The 26,503-nt window shown below is 37.5% G+C and overlaps 1 protein-coding gene across 2 annotated transcripts in view; it reads left to right on the top strand.

Moving 5' to 3' along the window:
* The window catches only part of BTAF1 (B-TFIID TATA-box binding protein associated factor 1), a 52,245-nt gene that overhangs the window by 3,639 nt on the left and 22,103 nt on the right, over window positions 1-26,503 (top strand). The window contains exons 2-16 of one of the 2 annotated variants that reach the window (XM_069796673.1): window positions 6,695-6,818; window positions 7,837-7,951; window positions 10,745-10,891; window positions 13,816-13,979; window positions 14,273-14,409; window positions 15,063-15,174; window positions 16,431-16,499; window positions 19,052-19,141; window positions 22,928-23,023; window positions 23,237-23,413; window positions 23,967-24,107; window positions 24,245-24,369; window positions 25,555-25,675; window positions 25,752-25,856; window positions 26,098-26,247. In XM_069796673.1, the coding sequence (XP_069652774.1) occupies window positions 6,695-6,818; window positions 7,837-7,951; window positions 10,745-10,891; window positions 13,816-13,979; window positions 14,273-14,409; window positions 15,063-15,174; window positions 16,431-16,499; window positions 19,052-19,141; window positions 22,928-23,023; window positions 23,237-23,413; window positions 23,967-24,107; window positions 24,245-24,369; window positions 25,555-25,675; window positions 25,752-25,856; window positions 26,098-26,247 (1,873 nt within the window). Of the gene's footprint in view, window positions 1-6,694; window positions 6,819-7,836; window positions 7,952-10,744; window positions 10,892-13,815; window positions 14,022-14,272; window positions 14,410-15,062; window positions 15,175-16,430; window positions 16,500-19,051; window positions 19,142-22,927; window positions 23,024-23,236; window positions 23,414-23,966; window positions 24,108-24,244; window positions 24,370-25,554; window positions 25,676-25,751; window positions 25,857-26,097; window positions 26,248-26,503 lie in introns of both variants that reach the window. The other variant, XM_069796672.1, reaches the window with a different exon arrangement.

The raw sequence follows: 26,503 nt of genomic DNA, 5'->3' as shown, positions 1-26,503 counted from the left end.
TAGCAGGTATAATCTTTAAGTTCATCCTGAAGTACCTTAAAGACAATCTCTTCAGGGTATTTTCAAGACACTTCCTTAAGGAACAAAAACTTGCTTGCTCTTGCAAGCCATTCTTGATTAGGTCCCTGTAAGTTTAGTACTAGTTTCTAGAGTTTTCAATGGTTTTCATTTACTTGGATTTGTATATATAACTGGTAATATGTAGATTAGGAACCTAGTTTTTATTTTAAAATAAATAATAATGTCAGAAGGTTATGAGACTAAAGCTCCTGCAAAATAAGTGTTGCTCTTGGCTTTGAAGTGTAGGGCCGTGACTTCCCAAGAACAAATGGCTGCACTGGCTGGCATCATTACTTATGTAACATTTCAAGTTTAATACTGCATCATTGGGAGGTTGAAGTTCTCATGAGGTACCAAAATTATCCAGAATATCTTTTATGGGTCCTATGTACCTTTTAAAAATGTTCTCCTGGGGTTATCACAGACTTCCTAATGAACTGATTTGGCTTCTAGCTTCTTTGGAAGCTGTTGCTTCATGGCTGCTCTTGCATGGAAAGCAAGAGTTAAACTGAACAAGAAGTATGCTTTAACTACTAAAGACATATCCTGTACCATCAGAATAGGTAGACACTCTAGAACCAATGCAATTACAGGAGTTCTGACTCAAAAGGGGGGGAAAAATAGTGTAACTCTTCTCTTGTTGATAGATATTAACTCCAAGACCAGAACAGTGGACTGCCTTTCCTGTTGCTGTTTGTGGGAGGCAGTGTTGACACAGTCATGGGGAGGGGAGAAGCAGAAGTAGCATGTGCGCTACTGCCCAAATGAGATAGAGCTGTAAAATTTCTCAGACACCTAACAGACTGAAATGAAAGTTGAAAGTCAGAATTGCATTCTGATAAGAATTCTAACCTGCTTCAGCAGCTAAAACTTGAATTCTCACCAAGGTGTTCCCTATATAACTTGATAATGTTTCTTGTATTAGTATGTCTTTACAGCTCTTTTAATTTCCTGTTTCTCTGTTTTTGTAATGTAATTGGTCATACATTTTTTGGCTGTATTGTTGGATGTAGATACATATGTAATAGTTTACAAATAAAGCTTGTACAGCGTAATGCTATGGATCATATATATTACATGAAATATATATTCAGTATGGAATTAATTATACTAATTTTAGCATTTGGTTGGCTTCCATATACAGTGTATAATACTGTGACCAGTGTGGTCATGGAGATCTTGTTTCATTCCAGGTGTCCCTTCCACTGCTCTGTAGGAAACAATAAGATTTCTCTATTGTCCACAGCCCCACCTTCATAACTATTTACTCCACAGTCTCCACCTATGAGAAGTAAAATCACAATCCATGCTTAGTGTATCATAACACTTTTGTTCTGAATTCTGTTCAGTGATTTTTCTCTTGCTTGCGGATTGTATATTGGAAAGTTGTTTACTTGATTATTTAACAGTTTGTGTGCTTTAGTAGGGGCTTGAGTTTTTTGAGCTGTGAAGCTGACCAAGCTGAGATTTGACCAAATGATGAAACACCACCAAAGGATTATCAGGTCAACAAGAAAATCTAAGGCATCTCCATTAGAACTTAGGTTGAATTTCACAGTGAGTGTCAACCCTTGTTAAGTCTAAATTTTAATTTAGTGATGTTTTCTAGGTTTCTGGGCTATTTCTGTACTAAGAAATAGTGGCTGGGAGGAAGCTACCAGTGTTGAAATGCAATTTATACTGTAAACTCCTAAGAGTATTCCCTTGCCTTCTGATGGGTGCTAGCTAGCAGTTTTCTAAAGAGCTCCAGGCAGAGGTTGACATTAGAGTGTTCCAGGGACTATGCCACTAATGGTTTTTTGTACAGTCACACAATTTAATGGGTTGGGGGATATGTTAGGATAGTTATGAGCTGTTCTGTACCAGTTGGCCTTTACTGTCAGAGGCTGCTCCTTGGCCAGTTAAACATACTGGTGTACACAGAGACGTAGAGTCTGAACAGATCGCTTCATTGGCAGCAGTGATCAGTTGCAGCAGTGATCAGTCCACTGTCCCATTCAAGCCTCAACTCATTGAAATCAACAAATTGGGAGTTTCCCCATCTGAAGTCCTGTGGGGACCCAATCCAGTCAGAATGCTTACACTGGGGTGATCAGGATCTTTATACAATTCAGCTGCATATGTCTTCTTTTGGAAACATTTTGGAGATACTGTTGGTAACCTCTGTATCTTGACCTGGTCATTAACTATCCTGCTTCTAGCTCTCTAATGTCTCTGTAGCTGAAGGGCTTTCAAATCTACATCATCCCATTTCCACAGGAGTGCCATAAGGTTCACTTTAAATATTATAACTGTCCCTTCAAATGGAGATCAGCCCTCTGTTTGGAGACATACCTTTAGGCAGCAAAGAACTGAAGATGAGTATGAAGAACAGAACAGGTCACTTGTTGCAACATTTGCTTACTGTGCCTGGGTACAGTCATGTCTAACTTAGTTTAATGCTGAATATGCAAAACTGATTGGAAAGCAGTGACTAGAACGTGGAATCACCATGCTACTTGGAGAGTGCTGCTGGGTTAGTTGTCGTGGCTCTTTTGAAAGTACTTGCTATGTTTGTCCTTTGTCATTTTTTTATTTGTAGTCTTTGCTGTGATAATGTTTAGTGACTGGGGGTCAATAATGGTTTTTATGTACTTTTATTCACAACCCCCCCTTTAGTTAACTAAGCCTGTATGCATAATTATTCTGCATAAGTGTTGATTAGAGAGATGATGTTCCCCCTTATGACAGCCAACCTTGCTATTCTGATTAATAGTAATGCAAATTAAATTGTTTACTGTTAGAATTCTTCTTGCCTCCATTCTTTCTCTAAGTATTAATTTAGTAATTTTTTTAGGATTGTTATATAAAATTGTTTGAGTGGTAGTAGTCTAGTGGTGGAAGAGTCTGGTCCAATTTGGGATGGCTGTTCCAGTTGATATCCTGATCACAGACCTACTGATTATTCTTGAGTATCTCTCAGGTGGTTCTATTCTGAAAGTAAGAATTCAAGCTTTAGTCTTTTCAAAACTAGTGTGCTTTGATGAAATGCTCTGGGTTTTACTTGGAATATTTATGTGGGGAGGATTCACTTGCCTAATCTAGGTCTCTGATGCCAGTTTAGATGGTATAATGTGTCCTTGCCACTTTAGAATGACAAGGATTGCCTTCATCCTGTGTCATCCCCATGTGGATGACACATTCTGAAGTGTCTCAATGGCACTAGATGCCTGTTCTTAAGCACCTGAATTGATGTCTTTGTGTCAGAAACATTTCTAATGAACTCTGTGTCAGTGTAAAAGCTTGTGGTGTTTCTTAGAGGAAAAAATGCTTAATTGAATGTAATGCTGTTCATAAGAACTCTGAATTGCTGGTCCCAAGTTCTGTCTTGGTGATACACTTCAGCAGGGATTAGAAAATCTCAAATTTATCAACTGAGAAGAAAAAGGTATCTACCTCTTTGAACAAGTTAGTGCTTTGTAATGAGATCATGTGGCATGAGTTCACATAAAGGTGGTGTATGGTTGCTTTCCTATCTATGAGATGTAGTTGACTCAGGATCGGAAGATGACAGTCAGTATTATCTAAATTGCTTATGAGTTAAAAGTGAAGGACTTTGTTTTTAAGCTCTGATTACAGCAGTTAATGTGCAGGAGAAGTTTTAGAGATATATTTCATTTTTAGCATTTGTTGGTATTTAGATTTTTCATAACAGTCCATAAATCTCTTTGGTTTTATTTTTTAATTTTTTCTTCCCTTAAGTACTCCATGTATTTCTCTTGTTTGCTTATGTCTTCCATATGCTTAGAACAACTTTTCTGACAGCCTGTGTTGAACTCTTTCATAAAATAATTAATTTTATCTGCATTGTAGGGCATTTCACTCTACACACTGATTCGGAGTTCTGTTTTAAATTTGTGAATGATGTGAGCCACACACAGAGCTGTGCTTATAGCAGGCTAGCATGAGGCAGAGAACCACATGCCCTTAGGAAACTCTTTGTTCACTTTGGCTTTAAGAACTAGTTTAGAGACTGTTAGTTTGTTCTCAGAATGAAAACCCTGTCAGAACTTAGGAAATTTCTTTCCAAACTGCAAGTCCTCAAAATTAGTTTAGAATTTTTAGTATTTTTTCATTTTTAATGAAACTAAGAATGAAAACTTTAATTAAAAAAAAGAAAGCACTGCTGATCAGTGCCAACTTTCTCAGTGCTACCCTTCCAACTAGAGTAGGAGAATTCAGGCTCTGCCATACTCTTCTGTAGCAACAACCAAAACTTAAGACTCTTAATACCTCCAAATATTAACTGTTTGGGAACTGTATGTCAGGGAAGTCTGGGGCAGGGAAAGGAAGAATGGTTAGTATGACCAGTACTGTTAGTCAGATGTTGTTACCAGTATTTGCTAATCCTGTTTCCATTTATTTTGCTGGGCTTGAATGCTGAAACCTTCCTATAGTGATGTGAGACAATAGAAAGATTTTTTGTTGTTTTATTTTGTGTTGTATCAAAGTTAAGCATATTACAATTTAAAATCACAAATTACAAACCAAGCATACTGCAGGTTAATAAAACCCCAACAAACAGCTGTGTTTTGTAGGTAATACAGCTTCAGCAAGTTGTAGGGTTTAGGAATGAAGATATTTGTTGTAACCAAGATTGGAATTAAACTTGAGGTTTTTTTGAGGGTAGGCAGTCATAGTGGTTTCCTCCTGTTTTGTCACATGAAGAGTTCTAGCTGAGGAAGTGGTTTAAGTTGCACATTCTGCTCGACTTTGGAGATGAAAAAGATACTTTGATAGTTAAAGGAGTGGGTGGTGCTAAATGGCAAACTGCTTGAGTATGGAACACTGAAGTTTCATGAAGAGATGAAGAATGAAAGGGGTGAGTTTAAGAATGAGAGAACAAACAAGTTAGAGCAAGCTGTTCATGGAGAATAATAGAGTGCTGCAAATCAGGTTGGGCAATTGTACTAAGGAAAAAATACTGGTAAATAACTATTTGGTATGTTCCTCCTGACTAGTCCACTATCAGTGATTTGGAGGAGTTAGATCTGTAAAGCTTTTGCTTTCCTTCTTGACTATCACACAAAACTGCTGATTTAGATATGTTTGGGTTTTCATTTTTATGTAACTTTAAAACAATCTACCAACTACCAATCATAGCAATTGAAACTCCAGTTTTATCTACAGAAATTGAAATGGGCTCACCTATTTTAGTAGTAAGACAATTATTTCAAAGCTGGCAAGTATCAGAAGTGTCTAAAATACTAGAATGATCTTAAATACTTTCAGTTAGAATTTCTCTTTAATGGATATTTAATCTAGTACCTCCAGTTGCGGGAGCATTTGGGTTTTGGAACTGTATTTCTGTGACATTGCTGCCTTGGCTCTGTAGCACTGCTGTTTCTAGTGTGTTGTGACACATTATAAGATATTTTCAGGAGTAAGTGCAATTTAAGTGTGTCAAAATACGAAATCCAGTGATGTTGGAAAGAGGGGGGGGTTGTTTTTTAAATGATTGAACTAATGTTAAAGGCAGTTTTGGTGAAATGTAATTGGTAGCAAGAGACTAACAGGCAAAACACTTGTCCTTTCCTGTATTTACTTAAACCTAGGGTACATGTTTATGAGGAAGTGGAGTTGTTCAGGGTACCTGTATCCTTATTTTGTTAGGCTGATCTAGCTGAGCTTCACTGCTGTGTAAATTCCAGTTTCATATTGTTGCAATATGGAGGAGTATTTTTATGACTAAGGCTATAAGGGACAATTCTGATTGTTCTACGTGGACAGATTCTAGACTCGCATTCTGTAATAACCTTGTACAGCCCAATAACTAACAGATAAACTAGGCACCCTGTAAAGAGTTCTGTCCCACTTATAGTGGAAGGGATAATGAACACTTGTTACTTCCATCATTGATTTGACTATCTAGGTAGTCTCTATTTTTATGTGCCTTTTTTATATGATCACTTTCTCATTGAGCAACTCTAAACAAGAAGTAAGCTAGCTATTCTGAAAATAGGTGATCGGGGTCTCTTTCACTAAATACAGAGTTACTATGAAAACAGATCTTCTGGTTAAATTGTTGTATTTCCTGGGAAGGCCAGAGGTATTGGATTATTTGAAAGCTGTAAATACAACAATAGGTTTGGCCTTATATATTCCAGGTAGTAGGGGGAAAATATGTGAAAAGTAAAAAATTGTGATATCGTGGAAAAGCAGAGTTTGATATTATAGATCACAGGCTATGTCTTCAAAAGAAATTATAATGCACAATACGAGCAGTTGAGCCCTTTGCTTTCTCTATTCAGACTTTGATGAAGATAATTTCCAACTTAACAGTATTTATTTTTCAAGATTGAAAATGTTCTATCACAGAACAAAAGGAACAATTTAATTTTTTATTGTAACTGCAGAATTTGTTAAACTGTTTTTAACAATTTCTCTTTTTTGCTTACCAAATTATGTGCTTTTAGAACAACTATGCTTACTATTAGAAAAAAGTACATTTGTCACTCTCAGTTAATAGTCTTCAGGCAAACATTTCTTCTGTTTGCATTAGATAAACTGAAAAAAATGTGGGGGAATATTAATAGAAATGGGCAGCTGAACTATGAATAGCATAACATTTTTGGTTTTTGTCAATCATATTTAGGCTTGATCGTCTCTTTATTTTACTGGACACCGGTACAACACCAGTAACAAGAAAAGCAGCTGCACAGCAACTTGGGGAAGTAGTGAAACTGCATCCTCATGAACTGAATAATCTCTTATCTAAAGTAAGCATTTTTCTTTCAGTACTTTAATGGTGAGAATAAAACTAGTTTAAAGGGGCGTGGGTTCCGTGAGAAGAAGAAAAAGCATAGTAGTCTTGTGTTCTCCAGAAATTGGAGACTCAAGAAAATTAGGAGACTACTTCTGTTAAGCCTGCTGTTTTGTCAGCCTCTGGAATGGTTACGTAAGTGAGGTTTCACTTCACATTCAGTATTGATATTCAATGTTTGCTCTAAGTTCAGAGTTTCTTCTATAAAGAGAAGCTCTACTGCCTTATAAAAATTTCTGCTCCTGCCTTTAAAGATTGTTACTTGCATGATACAGCATTAAAAATATAGGAGGTTGCTTGTCTTTAAAAGGGCTGAAAAATGGAAAGATATTTCCATTAGTTTGAGACTTCAATCTGGCCAAGTCTAGTAAAACCACCAAAAATAGTCTGTATCTGACAGCTGGAGATGGCTGAGTGACCTCAATTCTGTTCTTATTGAACAGGTGCCCTCACCACAATTGATGGTATCAACAGAGTGGCCAAGCAGTCATGAATATCAAACCACTTTCAGAAAAAGAAATAGTTTTTCCAGATTTGAGACATAGTGGTAAATTAGTTTAGAAGAGCATATGTTGCTTCAAGTGACCTGTGTTGTCCCTCTTCTTGAGCTAAATGACTTCAGAGTTTTAAGGTCTATTAATCTCTTTTGAACACTTCCTTTTAGAAAGCAAAAAACCAAAAGTCTTAAGCCTTGTTCAGTACCTGGAGGAAATCAAGGTTGAGTTTGACTGATGGGGCTAAATACATCTTATAAATTCTTAATGTCTGGCTACAGCAAGAGTTCTGCTAAGCAGTGAGCAATATGGAGAAGGCTGCTTGCATTTCTTTGTTTTCTTGTCCTTTGTTTTTGTTGTTTTGAATGTTGTCTTAATCCATAGCATTAAAAGTAAGTGTGTTTTAATAGAGCATAACAGCTGGTGGATTTTCTGAAAGTACATTTATGCAAATATTTATTTATTAATCTCTCCTTAAAGGTGTTAGTGTATTTAAGAAGTACGAATTGGGATACTCGTATTGCAGCTGGCCAGGCTGTTGAAGCAATAGTGAAAAATGTACCTGAGTGGAATCCAACTCCAAGATCAAAACAAGGTGCTGCTTAAATGAATTATGTAGAATTCATTGTTTGATGCAAACTAACTGTCATATGAGGCTTTTCAAGGCAACTGTGTTATTCTGTTTTTTTGTGAGCATATGGACTGTAGTAAACCTCTTTGGCTTTAGATGTTCATACTCAATTACAATGATGTACCTGACCTTTGTTTCTTCTAAGATTCCTGTGCTTGTGCTCTGTACCCTCATAAAGCTTTTATAAATAAAAGGAATAATAACAAGTAAAATGGCAAAACTTTTAACCAATCAACTTTGTAATGATATATTGCAGACACTCTTTTTTCTTTTCTGTTCCCTTGCTCAAAGCACCTTTCTGAGGGAGGTGAAATGGCAGCTTGCTGAAGTCTATTTTGTTTGTACTCACTTTGCTTCTGAAATTGTCATGTTAAGGATGTTAGAGTTACTTCTATTGTCAAATTGCAGACCTATTGTCAGTGATTTTGTCTAAACCTGTTGGCACAGTCTGTGGTCACAACCTTATATGGCATAGGTTCTGGAAATTCACAGTTTTTAAAAAAAAAACCAACAACAACAAAACCAAAAAACACCACCAAACAAAAACACCAAAACAACAAGAAGAAAGCTCCTGTCTGTTTTGAGGTGATCTCATATTTGTTTCATTCAGTGCCTTCTAGGTCTGTTGCTATAGAATTTGACAAGCAAGTTCTGCATTTACCTTATCCACTGCCTTTATGATTTTTGTAAACCATCATATTTGCTCTCTTCCAACAATTTTTCTCCAGATTGAAGAGCTGCAGTCTCTTCAGTCTTTCCTCACAAGACAGCTGCTTTTTCTTTTAGATAACTTTTTGTCCTTCTCTGTGCTTTTTCTTACTCATGTCCTCCTTGAGATGCACAGAACTGCACACAGTGTACCTCCATCTCGAGTACTGATATTTATACATGGTGGCAAAATGATGCACTTTGTCTTGTTCTCATTGCCCTTTCTGATGATGCCCAGTACTTCACTATTTTGGCTGTCACTGCCCAATAAGCTGGTGAATACAGAAAACTGTCAGAAGTGCCTCCAAGATCTTTACTGAATGTTAGCTGCCAGTTCTCAATTTGGTGTTGTGTAGGCATGGTTTAGGTTGTTCATTTTGCACTGTTATCTGCCTCTTTGCCCATTAGTCTGTTCTGAGAGACCTTCTTGGATTCCTTAGTGCCATTGTGACTTTTGGTTACCCAAAAGAGCTTAGTGTCATCTACATGCTTGGAGAAGAGTGTGTAGTGAAATCTCCTTCCCATTGCTGAAGACTGATAGAACTGATGGCGACACTGATCCCTGAAGGACTCCAAAGCTAACTTTTATATGTCTTTAACCAGCTTTCACTATGCAAAAGGATGTTTTCTCCAATTCTGTGGTAATCTAGTTCCTTCAATTTTTTATATGAAACCGTGCCAAAAACTTTTGAATATATTATGTCCACTGGATCCTCTCTATCCACTTGTTGGAGCTCTTTAAGGACATTGATAATCAGGTTAATGAGAGGGTTATTAAGTTTTTACTTAATAACCTTATTTATAGACTCTACTATCTTACCAAGGATACAAGTTAATTTCACCAGTCTAGTTCCAAGAATTACTTATAGCACTCCTTTTGTACATGGAAATTGGGCAACCTGTCAGTCTTTGAGTACAGCAGCTGTTTTGAATGATGGGTTACATGCATTGTCCAGTTCTTGCATATCTGCCTGTCAGATATGAAATTGAAAAGGTAATTATGGGTGTTTGAGAAAAAGGTACCATTTAACAGGGCTAACTGGCTATGCAGACATTTGTTTATTTTATTTAATTTAAAATGTTTGATGTAGTAGTCAAATACACGTTTTACAGTAGTCTGGTTGCATTTAGGTTCTTAGGCTTGCTATAAATCACTTTTCTTTTTGTATATGTGTAATGTTAACTTTTTTTCAGGTCTGAAGAACTGTGGGTGGTGTTTATTTTATAGTGTTCTGTGTGCACTTAAGAGTCATTCTACTGTAAATGAACAAGCTTTCATAAATATGTGTGAGAGTGACATGGAACACACCAAACTAAATGCTGTATTTCTTGTAGGCAGCAGTTGTATTTACGCTGCTGGTTGCAATTCAGGATGTGAGCATGCTGGATCATGTAGGAATATGGCCAATCTTTTTGAATGCTAAGCTGCACATGACTAGGAGCCACAGAACACACTAATCTTGAGAGGAGGGGATAGTTTGGAAGTGAATTCATAACCAAGAAATAAGACATCTTGTGAGGAGCAAATCTCTTCTATATCAGTATTGAACTGCACTGTACCTGCCACTGGATTTGAGAAGAGCTGATAACGAGTCTTCAGCAGCCCTTGGTAGCTGACTTTCTCCCGTACCTGTTAAGACCACTCTCCAGTTTCCATACCAGGGATGCTTGGCTGTTAGTGGTATGATATAGTGTTGGCATGATAATTGTTTGAACTATTTGTGAGCCATATGCAGTTCAAACTGCAAGTTGGCCATATGTGTACAGAGAAGACCTAGTGGTATGTCAATGTCCAGGATTTTAAAAAGCTAAATTTATCAAGGGAAAAACATTAAAATTCTTTTCTAATCAGTAAGTGTGATAAGTGAGCTTTTTCAGTCTGTCTTTATGAAACAGAGCCTTTACACTTTGAATCAAAATGCTGTATGTCTGATGATTCCTTTGGTGGAAAGAAATCATTTCTTCCTCTTTCTCTTGCTTAATCTTCTGTTAGAACTTTGAACAAAAATTTCATCACATTGTCCTTATTATTTTCAATGTCCTATCTAGAACCAGGCTCAGAAAGTCCTATGGAAGACTCACCTTCAACAGATCGGTTGCGTTTTGACAGATTTGATATAAGTCGGTTGTTAAAACATGGTGCATCTCTTCTTGGATCTGCTGGTGCAGAATTTGAAGTCCAGGATGATAAATCAGGTATATCTTTATATTTTACTTGCAGACAAGAAAACTTAACTGATTTGAAAAAGTTTGTTGTGGCAGTATTATGAGTCTAGTCATCCATGGTTTCTCAGAATGGTAGGAAATAATGGAATAAAATACCCTCCAACATAACTGGTTTGTATTATCTTTCTTAAACAATTTTTTTAGGGGGTGTATATTGTTTGTTTTTTTCTTTTATCAGAATTAGTACATGTACAGGGGGGAAGAGGAGAGTGGAAACCAGAAAGAGGGAGCAGAAAAAGCAATATTAAAGGCTTCTGTAGAATTTCTGTAGACTTTTTTAAGAGGTGCAGAAACTACCACCACTTGTTCTTCATTAAAACAGTTCCCAAATATAGCAGTAGGATGTGGCTTATTTAAAAGCTTGAAGGTTTCAAGTATAGTAAGATTACATGAAAAATACTGGCATAAAACTGTCAAAGTTGGAAGGTCAAATATCAGTGCCTGTGTGATGTCTTTTGTTTCAAATGACTTGTCTGATACCTTTCTGCAACTTTTTAACTGAGAGTTGGTTTGTATCAGTGTAATGGTGTCATGGTTTAATGCCAGCCAGCAGCTAAGCACCATGTAGAAAAAGGTAAAACTCATGGGTTGAGATAAGAACAGTTTAATAGAACAGAGAGAAACTAATAATAATAATAATAAAATGGCAATAATAGTAATAAAAGGATTGGAATATACAAAACAAGTGATGCACAATGCAGTTGCTCACCACTTGCTGATCAATGCCCAGTTCCTGAGCAGCAATCCCTCCTCCCATGTCAGCTCCCCCCTGGTTTATATACTGGGCATGATATCACATGGTGTGGAATACCCCTTTGGCCAGCTTGGGTCAGCTCTCCTGGCCGTGTCCCTCCCAACTTCTTGTGCCCCTCCAGCCTTCTTGCTGGCTGGGCACGAGAAGCTGAAAAAATCCTTGACTTAGTCTAAACACTACTTAGCAACAACTGAAAACATCAGTGTGTTATCAGCATTCTTCTCATACTGAATTGAAGATGTAACACTATACCAGCTACTAGGAAGAAAATTAACTCTATCCCAGCTGAAACCAGGACAAATGGTATTGAATTACTTCAAGATTTGGTTTTTTGCTATTACTGTACTTTCCTGCTCTAATTCCAGTCCATCTTCCAGTTTCTGCACCAGATGAAATGATGCTATAGATAAGAATCTGCTCTGACTGCATAGCCCTGATTCACTTGTTCCCTGCGTGTGATGCGGTCTGTGCAGTGTACACAGAAGTTCGCTAGCTCAGCAAGGAACAGAACGTATGGCTCCTTACACTTAAGCAGTATCCTGTCTGTTAAGCCTTGCTGCTATTTTATTGTCTGCCATCTTTTATGCTAGGTTAATAAGGTGTTGTACAAGTTTCATCTCTTTAAACCCTACCTGTTCAGAAATCAAATAGATGGAATAGGACACTTCAGTTCATAGAAGTCTGATATTTATACCAGTGTAGTATGATTGCATGTAAATAATTTTATGATTGAAAATAAATTAAAAATGTAATAAAAAAAGAAAATGAAACTAAAAATAGCTTTAGTTGCTGCTTTTCTAACTGGTGGGAAAATGTACAAAGGCTGCTTTCTCTTCTGCATTTTGTAGCAGATTTCCTTTTCATATAAGTAGCCAATGTGAATGGAGGTAAAGCAAGTTAAATAATCTTTGGAATTACCAGTCTTTGACACTTTTTCCTAAGATGAACTTGTGAAAGGAAAAATATTTTCTACAGGATAGAAGTTGTTTGTATTTTTTTGCTTGTTGGTTAAATGCAATTTAAAAAAAAAGGTTTATTGGTATAGATATGATTAACTAATTACTACTCAACCTGGTGTATACTCCAAAATTCTGCCAATATTGGTCACCTACTCACAAGTTTATGTGCAGATATTTGACAAAAAAAAAACCCCAATCTCCTGACTTGTTTCCATACTGCACATGTAAAAAGAGAGTGAAGTCTGACAGCCCTACAAGCTACAAGTTTTGGTTTACTTGGAGGGTTTATTCTACTCAGGCACCAAAATCTTGTATTTTTTATGTAAATGTGGGTGCTCCCACAGTCTAGGTGTTCAGTAATTGAAGTGTTGAAGCTTCACAATGTTTTTGAGGTAGCTTCTATTAACTTCTTAAATGAACCTTGCTTGACACTTGAAGCTTGAGGATAAGATTAACAGACTCCAGCACCCTAGGAAAATGACGCTTATGCTTCAGTCTACATTGCTGTCAGGAGTTAGTTTGGTTAGAAGGAAAGGAGACACCTGGGTCTAGTGCATTTTACAAGGAAGAATATTTTTGAAGAAAACAGGTTCAGAGTCAGCCTAGCTCAATATAGGATATTGGATTGAATATAATTTGATGGATTTTATTGGTGGTTGTTAATTCTTAGGTCTGTGTTTTCCAACAGAAGATAAAGTTTAGGAGAAAAAATAAACCTTTAAAGAAAAAAAGAAACAAAACCCACCAGACTGCCAAAATCAACAGATCCCACAAGGATGCATGTGCTCAATAGAAAAGCACTAGTTCTTGAGTCAGTTGCTGGATTTATTTTTTAATGTGCTAATTTGCTCCTTTCAAAGTGTACTACCCTAAAAATTTGGGGAAAACTTGTTTTATTACTTCTGTAGATCATGTAGTTTAATTTTGTGAATGTAATGAATAATGAGCTATTTTCTGCTTAAAAATTGATCAGTTTAAGTACTAGTATAGCTCCAGCAGCAGCAAAAGTCTTCCTAGGAATCAGTGTGATTTGGTTTAAAAGATTGTATTGATGTATTAGCCAAGTACAACTTAATTCTGTAACTCCTGGCTTTCTTGTGTTGTTTCATTGAGCAAATCTTCAATAATACGTCTAGTTGGAAATCTGACACATCTTCCCTTTTTTAAAAACTTTTTTTAAGGTGAAATTGATCCTAAAGAGAGGATAGCGCGACAGAGGAAACTGTTACAAAAGAAACTTGGCTTAGATATGGGTGCTGCAATTGGGATGAATACTGAAGATCTGTTCAATGATGAAGATCTGGACTATTCTCCTTCTTCAGTTTCACTAGTAAACAAACAACCTGTAGGTAAAACCTCGGGCTGTTTGACTGCAAGGAATAATACAGTGGGTTTGCTTTATTTGTGCTTCTGCAGTTATAATACTTATATTTTGAGTCTGATCAATGTCTAATATGGTATGCTTTGGCTTCCTGAATTCTTATGCCCCATAGTTGCATATTAGTATTATTTGATGTCAAACTGCTGTTCTGAGTTTGAAATGATGGAGGGTTGGGGAAGTTGAGAGCAATGTGAGTTTGAGGATTTTTCGGGACCTTCATTGTAAGAAGAGCTGACAATGAATGACTTCTCTTTCAGACTCTTCAGGCTGCTGAGTTAATTGACTCAGAATTTCGAGCTGGTATGAGCAGTAGACAAAAGAATAAAGCCAAAAGAATGGCTAAGCTATTTGCAAAGCAAAGATCCAGAGATGCAGTGGAAGCTAATGAGAAGAGGTATAATAGCGAACTGGTTTGCTTTTATGTCAGTTAAGCTGGGATTGTGATTTGATTTATGTGTTGAAAAACTTTCTACAGTCTTTGCATCTTAGTCTTTTATGTGCTAATTGTGCTGATGATAAAACGCTTGCATGCTGTACTTATTCCCAGTAGAGCTTTGTTAAGGACCTAGCTTCAGAGGGATCTTGAAGTAATGGGATGCCACAGTTAAAATTTGTGGTTTGTTCCTGTTATTAAATACAGCTTGAGAATAGTGCATGAAAATGGGGGATTTAAGAAGATAAGCATTAACTAAAAATTTCAGATATAACTTTCTGATGCATGCTGTGTTCCTCACTGTAGTTTATAGTGATATATTGTACCTACTGTGTTTATAACAAGCAATAAACAAAATTCTTCCCTCAGTTTTATTTAAGAATTTATTTCTTCCAAAGGGTTGAGAAGGATTGCCAATTTGGGACAGCATTCTACTGTCTCCTCACTGAACTTTTTACACATAAACTTAACTATTTTGCATATTTCACAGTGTTAAACCTCTTTGTTTTGTATTCTTGTCACACTTCATTGTATCTGAAAACTTCAGTTGTAGAAGTAATTATTTCCCCTAAAGCATACTTTCAGTTCATAAACTTATACTTGTTCCTTCTCAGCAACGATAGCACTGATGGGGAACCAGAAGAAAAGAGAAGAAAAGTTGCAAATGTTGTCATCAACCAGCCTGCCACAGACTCAAAAACATTGGTAGAAAATGCTCCAGAAGAGGTATGATGTGTTGTTCTGCTGTTAGCAGGAGTGATCATTCGGTTTCTTAGAGTAATGTAAACCAAAACTCCTTTATGCTCCCAAATTCTTTAGTTATTTTAGCATTAAGAGAAGTGGAGTAAAGAACCCTGTTGTCAGCTTACTTTTATATGTAGTGAAGCAAATGAGCTTCAAACTGTATATAGCATGGAGGAGGAAAACACATGTAATCCATCGGTAGCAGTTTGACCCAAATGAACCTGAGTATGTGGATTGCAGGTGTCAGACCAGGTTATTAAACTGTAAAACTGTGCTAAACACTTAGATGATAGGATTACACTGGGCCATAAATAATTTGGTCTAAATGTTCATGTACACTTTATTTAATCTTTGCCTTACTTTAATTAGGCTTAATTTAGAATTAAGTTCTGTCGTTAGTAGTTGAAGAGTTAAACAATTACCTTAGTCTTAGAAAAACTTGCATTTGTTTCAATAGACTGAAAAGCTGAAAAATTTTAAGAAATGCTATACCAGAATACAAATGGTATATAGACATTTATTTGAAGAGACTTTATCTTGATTAGTCTGTATTCTGCAAAAAGAACATTTTTCCAGACATAGGTTAGTAATTAAATTCTTATTGGAAAATGAATTTGAGAGATTAATGATAACTGCAAGCTGAATAGCTGCTGGTTGCTAGCCTTTCAAATGCTTTGTGTTTGTGATGGTGTGAACTTAATATTAGTATCATAATTTCCTTTCCACAGCCTTGTCAGTTTCCTTGTGGAAATTTTGGGATTAGTGGATATGCTTCTCGTTTTCAAAAATGTGGAATGTATTTTGAAAAGGGTGGTTATTACTGGTCAAATTGACCCAATTTGATTATGTAGTGTAATTTCAAATTGAAACTTACCTGTTATGTTCTTTAAAGGCAAAGTTCATAAATTTAAAGAATCACTGGGGAGTATAAGAAACTTTGCTTAATTTTCTGCGTTAGTGTGGTTCCTAGAGGGAGGCTGAATTCCAGAACAGCAAAATTAATTGCCATAGAGAAGAGGTTACCCTACTAACAGACAAACTTCATAAGCTTTTTAAAAGATCCAGTGCCAATCAGCAAAGTTTCTAAAGTGTGGGAAAAAGCTGGTTGTTTTTTTAATTCTGTCCAGTGACAAAGAAAAATACTTAAGCTTTTGGAGGTCTTTGTTATTTTCACCTAAGTGGAATACAATATAAAAAGTGTTCGCTTGATCTCTTTTAATAATTTTTTATGAATTTAGGCAAATGAATGGCCTCTGGAAAGCTTTTGTGAAGAGGTGTGCAATGATCTCTTTAACCCTTCTTGGGAGGTAAGACGTATATGCAGTATCTAAGGTGTAACTATAGATTTAAAGAAAGGCTTCAAGAGAAGCACAAAAAATTTATGTGTAGGTCTTAAGAACATTTTGCTAGATATCAAAAATTACATCAATCATAAAAATGGATTACATGGCCAAGTCAAATCTGCTTTTAGAGAACAAGTGTTTTTTAAGAATTGTTTAAAGGGGAAATGAAAACAGATGTGTAACGTATACTCAAGTGGAGAGTGGGAAAGGTATGGAAAGCAGTGATAAGTGAGAATTCTGGAAGTATTGAAATACAAGCAACACAAAAGCACATGAATTGATGGTCAAAAAGACTAAGCAAATAACAGGCTTGGATTCGTCAAGAGTTTGAGGAATATCATGTGAGTCTTGCTGACAACAGTGGCATGTTTGTCTAATGCTAAGCTAGTAGAAAAGGAGGGGGAAAGATTCTTTGGTAATAGAGGGTAGGCTACAAATCATTAGTTGTTCTCTTCATTTATAAAAATGAACTTTTAACTTTTTTCAGAATGATAGTAAATACCAACTAAAAAAACTATATTTTTTTTGTTGCCTAGACAACTTATTTTCAAGATTCAAACCCTGTTCTGCTCCTGCTTTTATTTAGTCCTTATACTGTTTTCCACAAACTTTGATATCAATTCTAAGCAAAAATATGAAGTAGCTGACAATGGTCTTTCTTCGTTGAGCAGAACATGGAAATAACTGTTGTCAACTAACTTATAAAAATGTTGATCTTTTGAAAGAGTAAATGTTAACACCAACTGTAACATACTTAGGTATATCTGTAGCACAGTTTCAGTAATAGCAATTTGGCTCTGCCCATACTGACCTCAAACTTGGAAACACAGAGATAGATCATATGCAACTAGCACAATTATTTTGGGCCCAGAAAAAGGATAATTACATTTGTGTGGCACATCACTGCATCTGAGCTAATAAGCCTCACCTTACTTGAAGGCAGGCTGTTTGCATTTGAAGCCAAAGTTGACTTGTCTCCTGGAATGCAGACATTCTCATACCTTTCTCAGTACATTTGATACAGGGCGCGTGCATCTTAATTAAGGAAGTCTATCAATATAGAATCATTATTACAGTATGTTCTGGATGAAAAACAGGTTAAACTACCTCAACGTACATGTTTATAAAATGGTCCTCTGGCATATTCTTGCAAAGGCAGCCTGGATGACTAGTTCAGACTGCTTGCCTAGCTTATAGGCAGCTGAAGTTAGGCAAGATGAATCCTACTACTGCTGTTTCCTTTATACATTTGTCTGTCTTGCTGTTTTGTGTTTGCAGAAGCTGAGAAGTTAACTAGCAAAGTCTTCCTCTTTTGGCTTGTAAAAACTAGCTCATAAGCAGCCTTGGACCAAATAAACAAATGATTGGTGTATTGTGAACAATTAAGATTCTAAGACTAGGTGCTCTGGCTGATTTTTATTGGCTTGCTTATAGATTTTATCAACAACCACTGAGCTGTACATATGGGCACATGTATGCTTGCATTTCATCTAAGATATTCTGATTAAGGGAGAACCTACCAACTACTCAGTTCTAGTTGTTACTATCATGAAATGAAATACAATATATTTTTCTACTAGCAACAAGCATGTGTATAAAATGCCCTTTAAAAAAAAGAAAAGGAGCAAGTTCTGCTCTAACCTATGTAAAAACCTCTCAATGAAAACCTGGTTCAGAACTTTGCTTTTGCAACTTCCTGTGTATCTATTGAGTGGGCTTTTCTTGTTTAGCCAATTACTAGTCCAGTTACATATCAAAAATATGAGAAACAGGTGCGCCTGTAGCACATCTTTCTACTGGTCTGTCATTTCCAAAACTCTTCCTAGTGTGTTCAGCTGTTCATGTTTGGGAACATATAAGTGGCTATAAATTGCTTTCCCATATCACTTGTTCACTTATTTTTTTTAATATTTACCCAAGCAAGGCAGGTTTGTAAGCTATGCAGAACAGTAATTCTCAGAAATTTGTTTTGCAGACCCCAAAATATTCAGTGGGAATCCAAACTCTGTTTAAAAAATAATAGTTTTAATAAAAATAATAGAAATACATAATATAAAGAGAAATATAAAGAAATAAGAGTACTGCTTTTCTTTAGCTTATAACTTACTAAAAACAGTAATATCTTCTAGTTGCTCTTTCTTTGAAAACTAGTGTCTTACAGTGAGGTAAAACTAAATGAAAACTGTCTTTGAATAAAAACTGTCTTTGGCTACATTACTGCAAATATGGTAACAATATCTTCTGTGTTAGAAAATAGAAACAGTTCTTAATTACTTCTGTCCATAAGCTGGCAAATACTTAAGAAAAACAGGTTGGTTTTAGGCAGATAAGTATTTAAGTATATGATTTGATCTAATAAAATACTACCCTTTCCCACAAGTCTTAAGTACTAGTAACTTTGCAGCACTTGAAACATCTCTATTAAGAATAAAAAAGTATTGTTTCAGTTATGCAGTGTTATTTTTATCTTCTGTTCCTAAACATTTAAAAATTTACTTTTTATTTCACTTTTCTAGGTTCGACATGGTGCAGGTACTGGACTGAGAGAGATACTTAAAGCTCATGGTAAAAGTGGTGGTAAAATGGGAGATAGCTCTTTAGAGGAGGTACGTTTTCAGTCATGTAGACTTAACATGTTACTTAAATGAAGTTTAGAAAACAGACTTCTTAATACTTAAGGTTTGCAGGAGGTGCGTGATCTGGAGGAATATAAACCATGAGATTTGTCTGATCAAAATGATTTGGATGAAATCACTGTATGCGCTGATGAAAAATTTACATTCTTTTTAAAAGGGCTGTGCAAAAAACAATACTACTGTATAAGTAGCCATTAATATGTAGACTGAGTGTGAAGTTACTAAACACTAGCTTCCATACTAGAAAATACTGTTTTCAGGTCATGGTAAGGGTGTGCTGAAACAGAATTGACAAGTTGATTATGTAACTCTAGTGAAGTGTCTCAGACCATATGATTCTAGTCACTTAAATAGTAAGGTGACTCTATTGATCTGCTTGCTTTGTTATTATGAGAAAAAGTATTTAAATAGTCTATCTAAAAGGAAAACACTTTTTTTTTAAATATCCAACAGTAGTAGCTTGTTTACTGATAGCAAATCTCATCCAGATTCATACTGACTTCCCTGCTGTAAAAGCAGCTAGGAGAGCTTGTGGTTTAGAGAGTGTTGAATAATGAGGAGATACACTTATCAAATGTAAATCAAACTACTTCAGCATATTTTGTGTATAGGGAAAGCCAAAGCTGCTATCTCTTCTTGCTTCCATATGGAGTAGTATTTGTTCCATGGAGATTGTGGGGTAGTAATAACACACGCTGCAATAATAAGATACTTTAAACAGTTTCTTAACTATCTATGGAAAGAGTATGTGTACTCCGTGCTAGCTTCAAAGGCTTCTGTGCATGCTATATGCATTCTTTCACATGTATGGGAATATCAAATCCATAATATGATGAAAGTTTTATTCATTAAAATGATAGTTTTCAAGGGAAGTGGTGATCTAGTAGGCAAATAGTGGAGATGAGACAGATGATGTCTGAGCAGTTGCTTTTATGGGGCTTCTGCTCTGGGATTCAGAGCTACTGAGCTATTGGGTCTCTAATAAACAGAAGCCAGAGCTTCAAGACAAGCTTGGTCTAAATTGCATTGTTAAACCTGGAGGAGATGTGGCTGAAAAGGAAGTTCCTTTCACTGGATCTCCCACAGTGAAATACTGCTTCATAGTTCATGTTTATTTGTAAATATTCTTCAAACATGATTAATTAACTTTCTGGTTTTGGTTTGTGTGGTGGGGTTTTTGTAGTGGGGGAGGGGGGCTCCAGGGATGGCTCCTGTGAGAAGCTGCTAGGAGCTTCCCTGGCTCCAAGTTGGACCCGCCTCTGGCCAAGGCCAAGCCCATCGGTGACGGTGGTAGTGCCTCTGGGAGAACAGATTTAAGAAGGGAAACCTGCAGCAGAGAGGGGAGTGGAATGTGAGAGAACCCCTCTGCAGACACCAAGGTCGATGAAGAAGGAGGGGGAGGAGGTGTGCCAGAGGAGGTGATGCCCCTGCAGCCTGTGGTGAGATGGCAGGCTGTCCCCCTGCAGCCCATGGAGGTGAACGGTGGAGAAGATGGCCACCTGCAGCCTTTGGAGGACCTCATGCCAGAGGAGGTGGTTGTGCCGAAAGATGGCTGTGACTCCATGGGAAAGCTTGTGCTGGACCAATCTGTGCCTGAAGGACTGCAGCCCCTGAAAAGGACCAACACTGGAGCAGTTTGTGAAGAACTGCAGCCCGTGGGAAGGACCCACGTTGGAGAAGTTAGTGGAGGACTGTCTCCTGTGGGAGGGACCCCATGGTGGAGCAGGGCATGAGTGAGGAGTCCTCCCCCTGAGGAGGAAGGAGTGGCAGAGACAGTGTCTGATGAATTGACCCCAATCCCCATTCCCCATCCCCCTGTGCCACTGGAAGGGGGAAGGTGGAGAAAATTAGGAGTGGAGTTGAGCCTGAGAAGAAGGGAGGGGTGTGGGGAAGCTGTTACAAAATCTAGTTTTACTTCCTATTATCCTGTTTTGATTTGATTGGAAGTAACTTAAATTGATTTTGGTTTTTCCCCAAGTTGAGTCTGTTCTTTGCCTGTGATGATAATTGGTGACTGATCCCTCCCCATCCTTGAGTCAACCCATCAGCTTTTGCTTAAATTTCCTCCTCCCCATCCCAGCGGGGGCAAGGAGTAAGCAAGTGGCCTCATGGTGCTTTGTTGTCAGCTGGGCTTAAACCATGACTGTCTCTTGTGGTGCCCAGCTGTGGGGCAAGAGGAATGTTTCAAGATAAGGATAGTAATTGGGAGAGGAAACATGCAAAACATGGACTGAACGGTGTTAGTGGAATACTAATGGGGAATTTTGGTTGGTTTAATTGTGGTGGAGGGATGAGGGGTAAATTATGTGTAAATCATCTACTTCTGTTTGGTATTGTGATGATGTTAATTTTGTTGCGGGGAGGTCTTTTTTTTTTTTGTTGATGTGAATGAAGTTTGTGATTTTAATGATAATCCTTAAATGTGTGATTTGCGGAGGCGAGGGGTGGAATGTTTTGGGTTTGTGTGATGGGGTTTTTGTAGTGGGGGAGGGGGGCTCCAGGGATGGCTCCTGTGAGAAGCTGCTAGGAGCTTCCCTGGCTCCAAGTTGGACCCGCCTCTGGCCAAGGCCAAGCCCATCGGTGACGGTGGTAGTGCCTCTGGGAGAACAGATTTAAGAAGGGAAACCTGCAGCAGAGAGGGGAGTGGAATGTGAGAGAAAACCCCTCTGCAGACACCAAGGTCAGTGAAGAAGGAGGGGGAGGAGGTGTGCAGAGGAGGTGATGCCCCTGCAGCCCATGGAGGTGAACGGTGGAGAAGATGGCCACCTGCAGCCTTTGGAGGACCTCATGCCAGAGGAGGTGGTTGTGCCGAAAGATGGCTGTGACTCCATGGGAAAGCTTGTGCTGGACCAGTCTGTGCCTGAAGGACTGCAGCCCCTGAAAAGGACCAACACTGGAGCAGTTTGTGAAGAACTGCAGCCCGTGGGAAGGACCCACGTTGGAGAAGTTAGTGGAGGACTGTCTCCTGTGGGAGGGACCCCATGGTGGAGCAGGGCATGAGTGAGGAGTCCTCCCCCTGAGGAGGAAGGAGTGGCAGAGACAGTGTCTGATGAATTGACCCCAATCCCCATTCCCCATCCCCCTGTGCCACTGGAAGGGGGAAGGTGGAGAAAATTAGGAGTGGAGTTGAGCCTGAGAAGAAGGGAGGGGTGTGGGGAAGCTGTTACAAAATCTAGTTTTACTTCCTATTATCCTGTTTTGATTTGATTGGAAGTAACTTAAATTGATTTTGGTTTTTCCCCAAGTTGAGTCTGTTCTTTGCCTGTGATGATAATTGGTGACTGATCCCTCCCCATCCTTGTGTCAACTGATTAGCTTTTTGTTATGTTTTCTCCTCCCCATCCCACTGGGAGGGGTGGAGTAAGCAAGTGGCCTCATGGTGCTTTGTTGTCAGCTGGGCTTAAACCGTGACACTTGCCTAGGACATGTTGACATTAGTCAGTATAGATTATCTGAATGACCTTACCTTTGTGTGCTGTGTAGGGATAAAATTATTTGTGTACCTTACAAGGTGCTCTCTAGCCTTTTGATAAAGGTACTATGTGGTTTTTTTAAAAAAATAAATCATGATGTTTGTAATAAGCTAGGTGAGCTGAATTAGTGCTGGCTATTTTACCTTGACTATCTGTGCAAGATGACTATATTCAGTCAATTTAAACATGTTGTCATATCTCATAAATTTTAGCTAAAGCAAGCATATCAGAAATCATTTATGAATAAATATAGTCAAGGTGTTCAATTTGTCTCTTTTTACAGATGATTCAGCAGCATCAGGAGTGGCTAGAAGACTTGGTTATTAGACTTCTTTGTGTGTTTGCATTAGACAGATTTGGAGACTTTGTTTCAGATGAAGTAAGTTGTCTGAGTGAACAGGTAGATCAGCTATGCTTTGTACCATGCTACTGCATAGACCTGTTATAACTGCTCACAGATACTTATTACAAAGTAATTGATACATAAATTTCACCTTGTTGTATAGCAGTTTTGGTCATCTGACTCTAAGCATATGGGTTTCTTTCTTCTGTATGAAAATTGACTTAGAATCTGTTTTATCATTTATCCTAGGTGGTAGCACCAGTACGTGAGACTTGTGCTCAGACTTTGGGAGTAGTATTGAAACATATGAATGAGACTGGAGTTCATAAAACTGTGGATGTTCTCCTGAAGCTGCTTACACAGGAACAGTGGGAAGTGAGACATGGTGGTCTCCTAGGAATAAAGTATGCTTTGGCAGTACGTCAGGTAATAACCCTCATGACAAATAGAGCTTTGGAACAAAAAGCTCTGCTCAAAGTAGAAGGTGTGGCTGAACAGTACATAGGCATGATAAAGCAAGCTTTGCTTGCACTGCAGTCTCATGTGGGTTATAAGATGTGACTGCATTTTTATATTCAGTCTGCAGAAATCTGCAAGTGTATCGCAAACTTGTACTGTTGTAGCTTGGTAAGTTACTTGCACAAAACATTATAAACGGAGGCTATGCTTGCCTGGTTTTGATGATACTTTAATGTATGAGGTTAACAAGAGCTGAGTGCTGCAGAGGTTTAGTATATTCATGGTATTCTGCAAACACTGAGTTTTGTTTACACCAAAACTGAGCTGAGTTACAGCTCATTCAAATTTATAACTTAGGTTTTACTTCATGAATGGTAACTTACAATATTTAGATTATAGTCTTGGACCTGTAGCTTCTGTTTTATATAGCAAACAGGTTTATCCAGACACTTAGAGTAATCTTAGTTGTTGGGGCATTATATGCTTTTTAAGTTTAAAATGCTTTTGATCTTTTTGGCAGGACATGATCAACACTTTACTGCCTAAAGTGTTGCCTGCAATAATTGAAGGTCTCCAGGATCTAGATGATGATGTCAGAGCTGTTGCTGCAGCATCTTTAGTACCAGTAGTGGAAAGCCTGGTTCAACTTCAATCTCAGAAGGTGACTGAATTGTTTTCCATCAATTCTGATTGAAAAGTTCACTTTTGGTCTGAGTGAAGAAAATAATGCTTAGAGACAGCACTTGGATTTTCCTTTTTTTTTTTTGTTACGACAACCTCTTCTGCTTATTTGTGTAGGTGCCTTTTATTCTTAATACCTTGTGGGATGCACTTCTGGAGTTGGATGACTTGACAGCTTCCACAAACAGTATCATGATCCTTCTTTCTTCCCTTCTGACTTATCCTCAGGTCCGCAAATGCAGGTAACTTTTTAATTAATATTGCTTCAGTATTGCAGGTTTGACTGTCCAGTTATTTTCAAATTGGAATAATCAAAGTTGCTTTCAAATCATATGCCAAGGAGATGCTTAAATTAAATCAGTGTTTTAATTTTACTCTTCCTTTTCCTTAAAGTGAAGGTTAGGACAGTGCTTCTATTTTCATTACATTAGTAAAAGGCAACAAAATACTTAAAAGGTACTAGATGTTGTTTATATGTGACTTTTTTTTGTCCCCTCTCTCTGCATTCATCTTGGGCAAATATTAAAATAGTAAAGGATATCAGCTACACTCATATATATGGTGGTCCTGCCCACAGACTTCTTGTTTGTCTGCTCCTTGTTGACAAACTCCAAATAAGAGAGCAAAATGTGTACATTAAAACATGTGCATGTGCCTGTGGAACTTTGCTATTGGAACAGTTCTAAAGAAAGCTACAATCTTGAAAATGCACATCAATAGCACAACCAGTAATTCTGTGACTCAAGACAATGCCTAGTTCCTCTGTTTGGGACTCTGTCAAATTAAAGGAATTGCATGTTAGTATGTTAACATTTTTCGTAATATACATAGTAAACTCACAGCATCTGCACTCAAGGTAGATGCTTTATACATCATACCTTTCTCATCCTATATGATTGTCACTGCTGAAGCTCGTTTTTGCCCAAATCCAAAATGAAGAATAAAGTTTTTTTCACTAATGCAATCTTTAATTCAGCATGTACTACTTGCATCAGTTGATGTGCAAGTTCATGCACAAAAGATCCAAGTTTGTTTTTAATTATTTCTAAGCTCGTAAATGCCTAATAATAAATTCAAAACATAACTAAAAAAAACCTCTTTTCTAAATAGTTGAATAAAGCCCAAAATATAATGCAGGAAACAACACGGTAAAAGTATGTGCTTGAATAGACTAGTTCTTTATACCAGTAAGAAAAAACAGTATTTTCCTGAAAAAAGTTACTGATTTGAACTATTTCAAATGTTTAAGCTGTAGTAACTTGATCCTTCATTTAAAATCACCAAGCATATGCAATAATACTTTTCTTTTTTAAAAAGCTTTCTTTTGGATAAAACTTTAACTGAGGATAAACAAAATTAACTTAGCTCTGTGTGTTTGGTTTTTTTTCCCCCTGTCACTGCCTCTACATCTTCCCTTCATATACTAGTATTCAGCAATCACTCACAGTTTTGGTCCCACGTGTGTGGCCGTTCTTGCATCATACGATATCTTCTGTGCGAAAAGCAGCACTGGAAACATTATTCACCCTGCTGTCTACCCAAGACCAGGTAAGAATTAAAGTTATTAGTGTTTTACTGGGATATACATTGGAATCTGCTTGATCATACGATATCCTTGTTTCAGAGCTCTTCAACATGGCTGACTCCAATTCTGCAAGACATGTTGAGGCACATATTTCAATTTTGTATCTTAGAAAGCAACCAAGAAATTCTGGATCTTATTCACAAGGTATTTGCATGACTCATGGCCTAGATACATAGTGTTTGTGTACCCTATTCTTTTGTATCCTCTGCACTTTTGTGCAGATAAAGAATAGTGTGTTTGTGTTAATTATTTTGTAGTTGGTCTATGTGATGCTTTACTATAGAGTGAAGGAGAACAGGATGGTTTCTACAGTTTATCAGCATGTATATGATCTTACATAGACCACAGAAATTTGCTGTGATTTCCACTATGGTTCTTTCCCAAGGTATGGCTGGAACTGTTAAACAAGGCGTCTGTACAGTATGTGGTTGCAGCTGCTTGTCCATGGATGGGAGCCTGGCTCTGCTTAATGATGCAGCCGTCTCATTTGCCCATTGACTTAAACATGTTGCTAGAAGTAAAAACCAGATCAAAAGTAAGTGAAATGTGACCTCGCTAACTGTTCTGGGGAGAGTAGGAAACTGATCAGCTGTATATAAAGACGTGTTCTAAAGGTGCTAAAGGGGAGTGGTGGTGCCTTTCTGCAACTCCAAATGTAGCCTATCTCACAAACCTCAAGTCTGTAGAGCCTAATAGTTCTTGTCAGGTTTTCCATGAGAGTTCAAAGTTCTGTCACATAGCATGCTCCCTGTGAATGCTTTATAAAGTTTTTATTTACATGGTTCCACAAC

This window comes from Haliaeetus albicilla, chromosome 11 (genome assembly GCF_947461875.1).
Source record: "Haliaeetus albicilla chromosome 11, bHalAlb1.1, whole genome shotgun sequence".
NCBI classification, from domain to species: Eukaryota; Metazoa; Chordata; class Aves; order Accipitriformes; family Accipitridae; genus Haliaeetus; species Haliaeetus albicilla.
The sequence above is the reverse complement of the archived record's forward strand: the minus strand, read 5'-3'. Positions and strand labels throughout refer to the sequence as shown.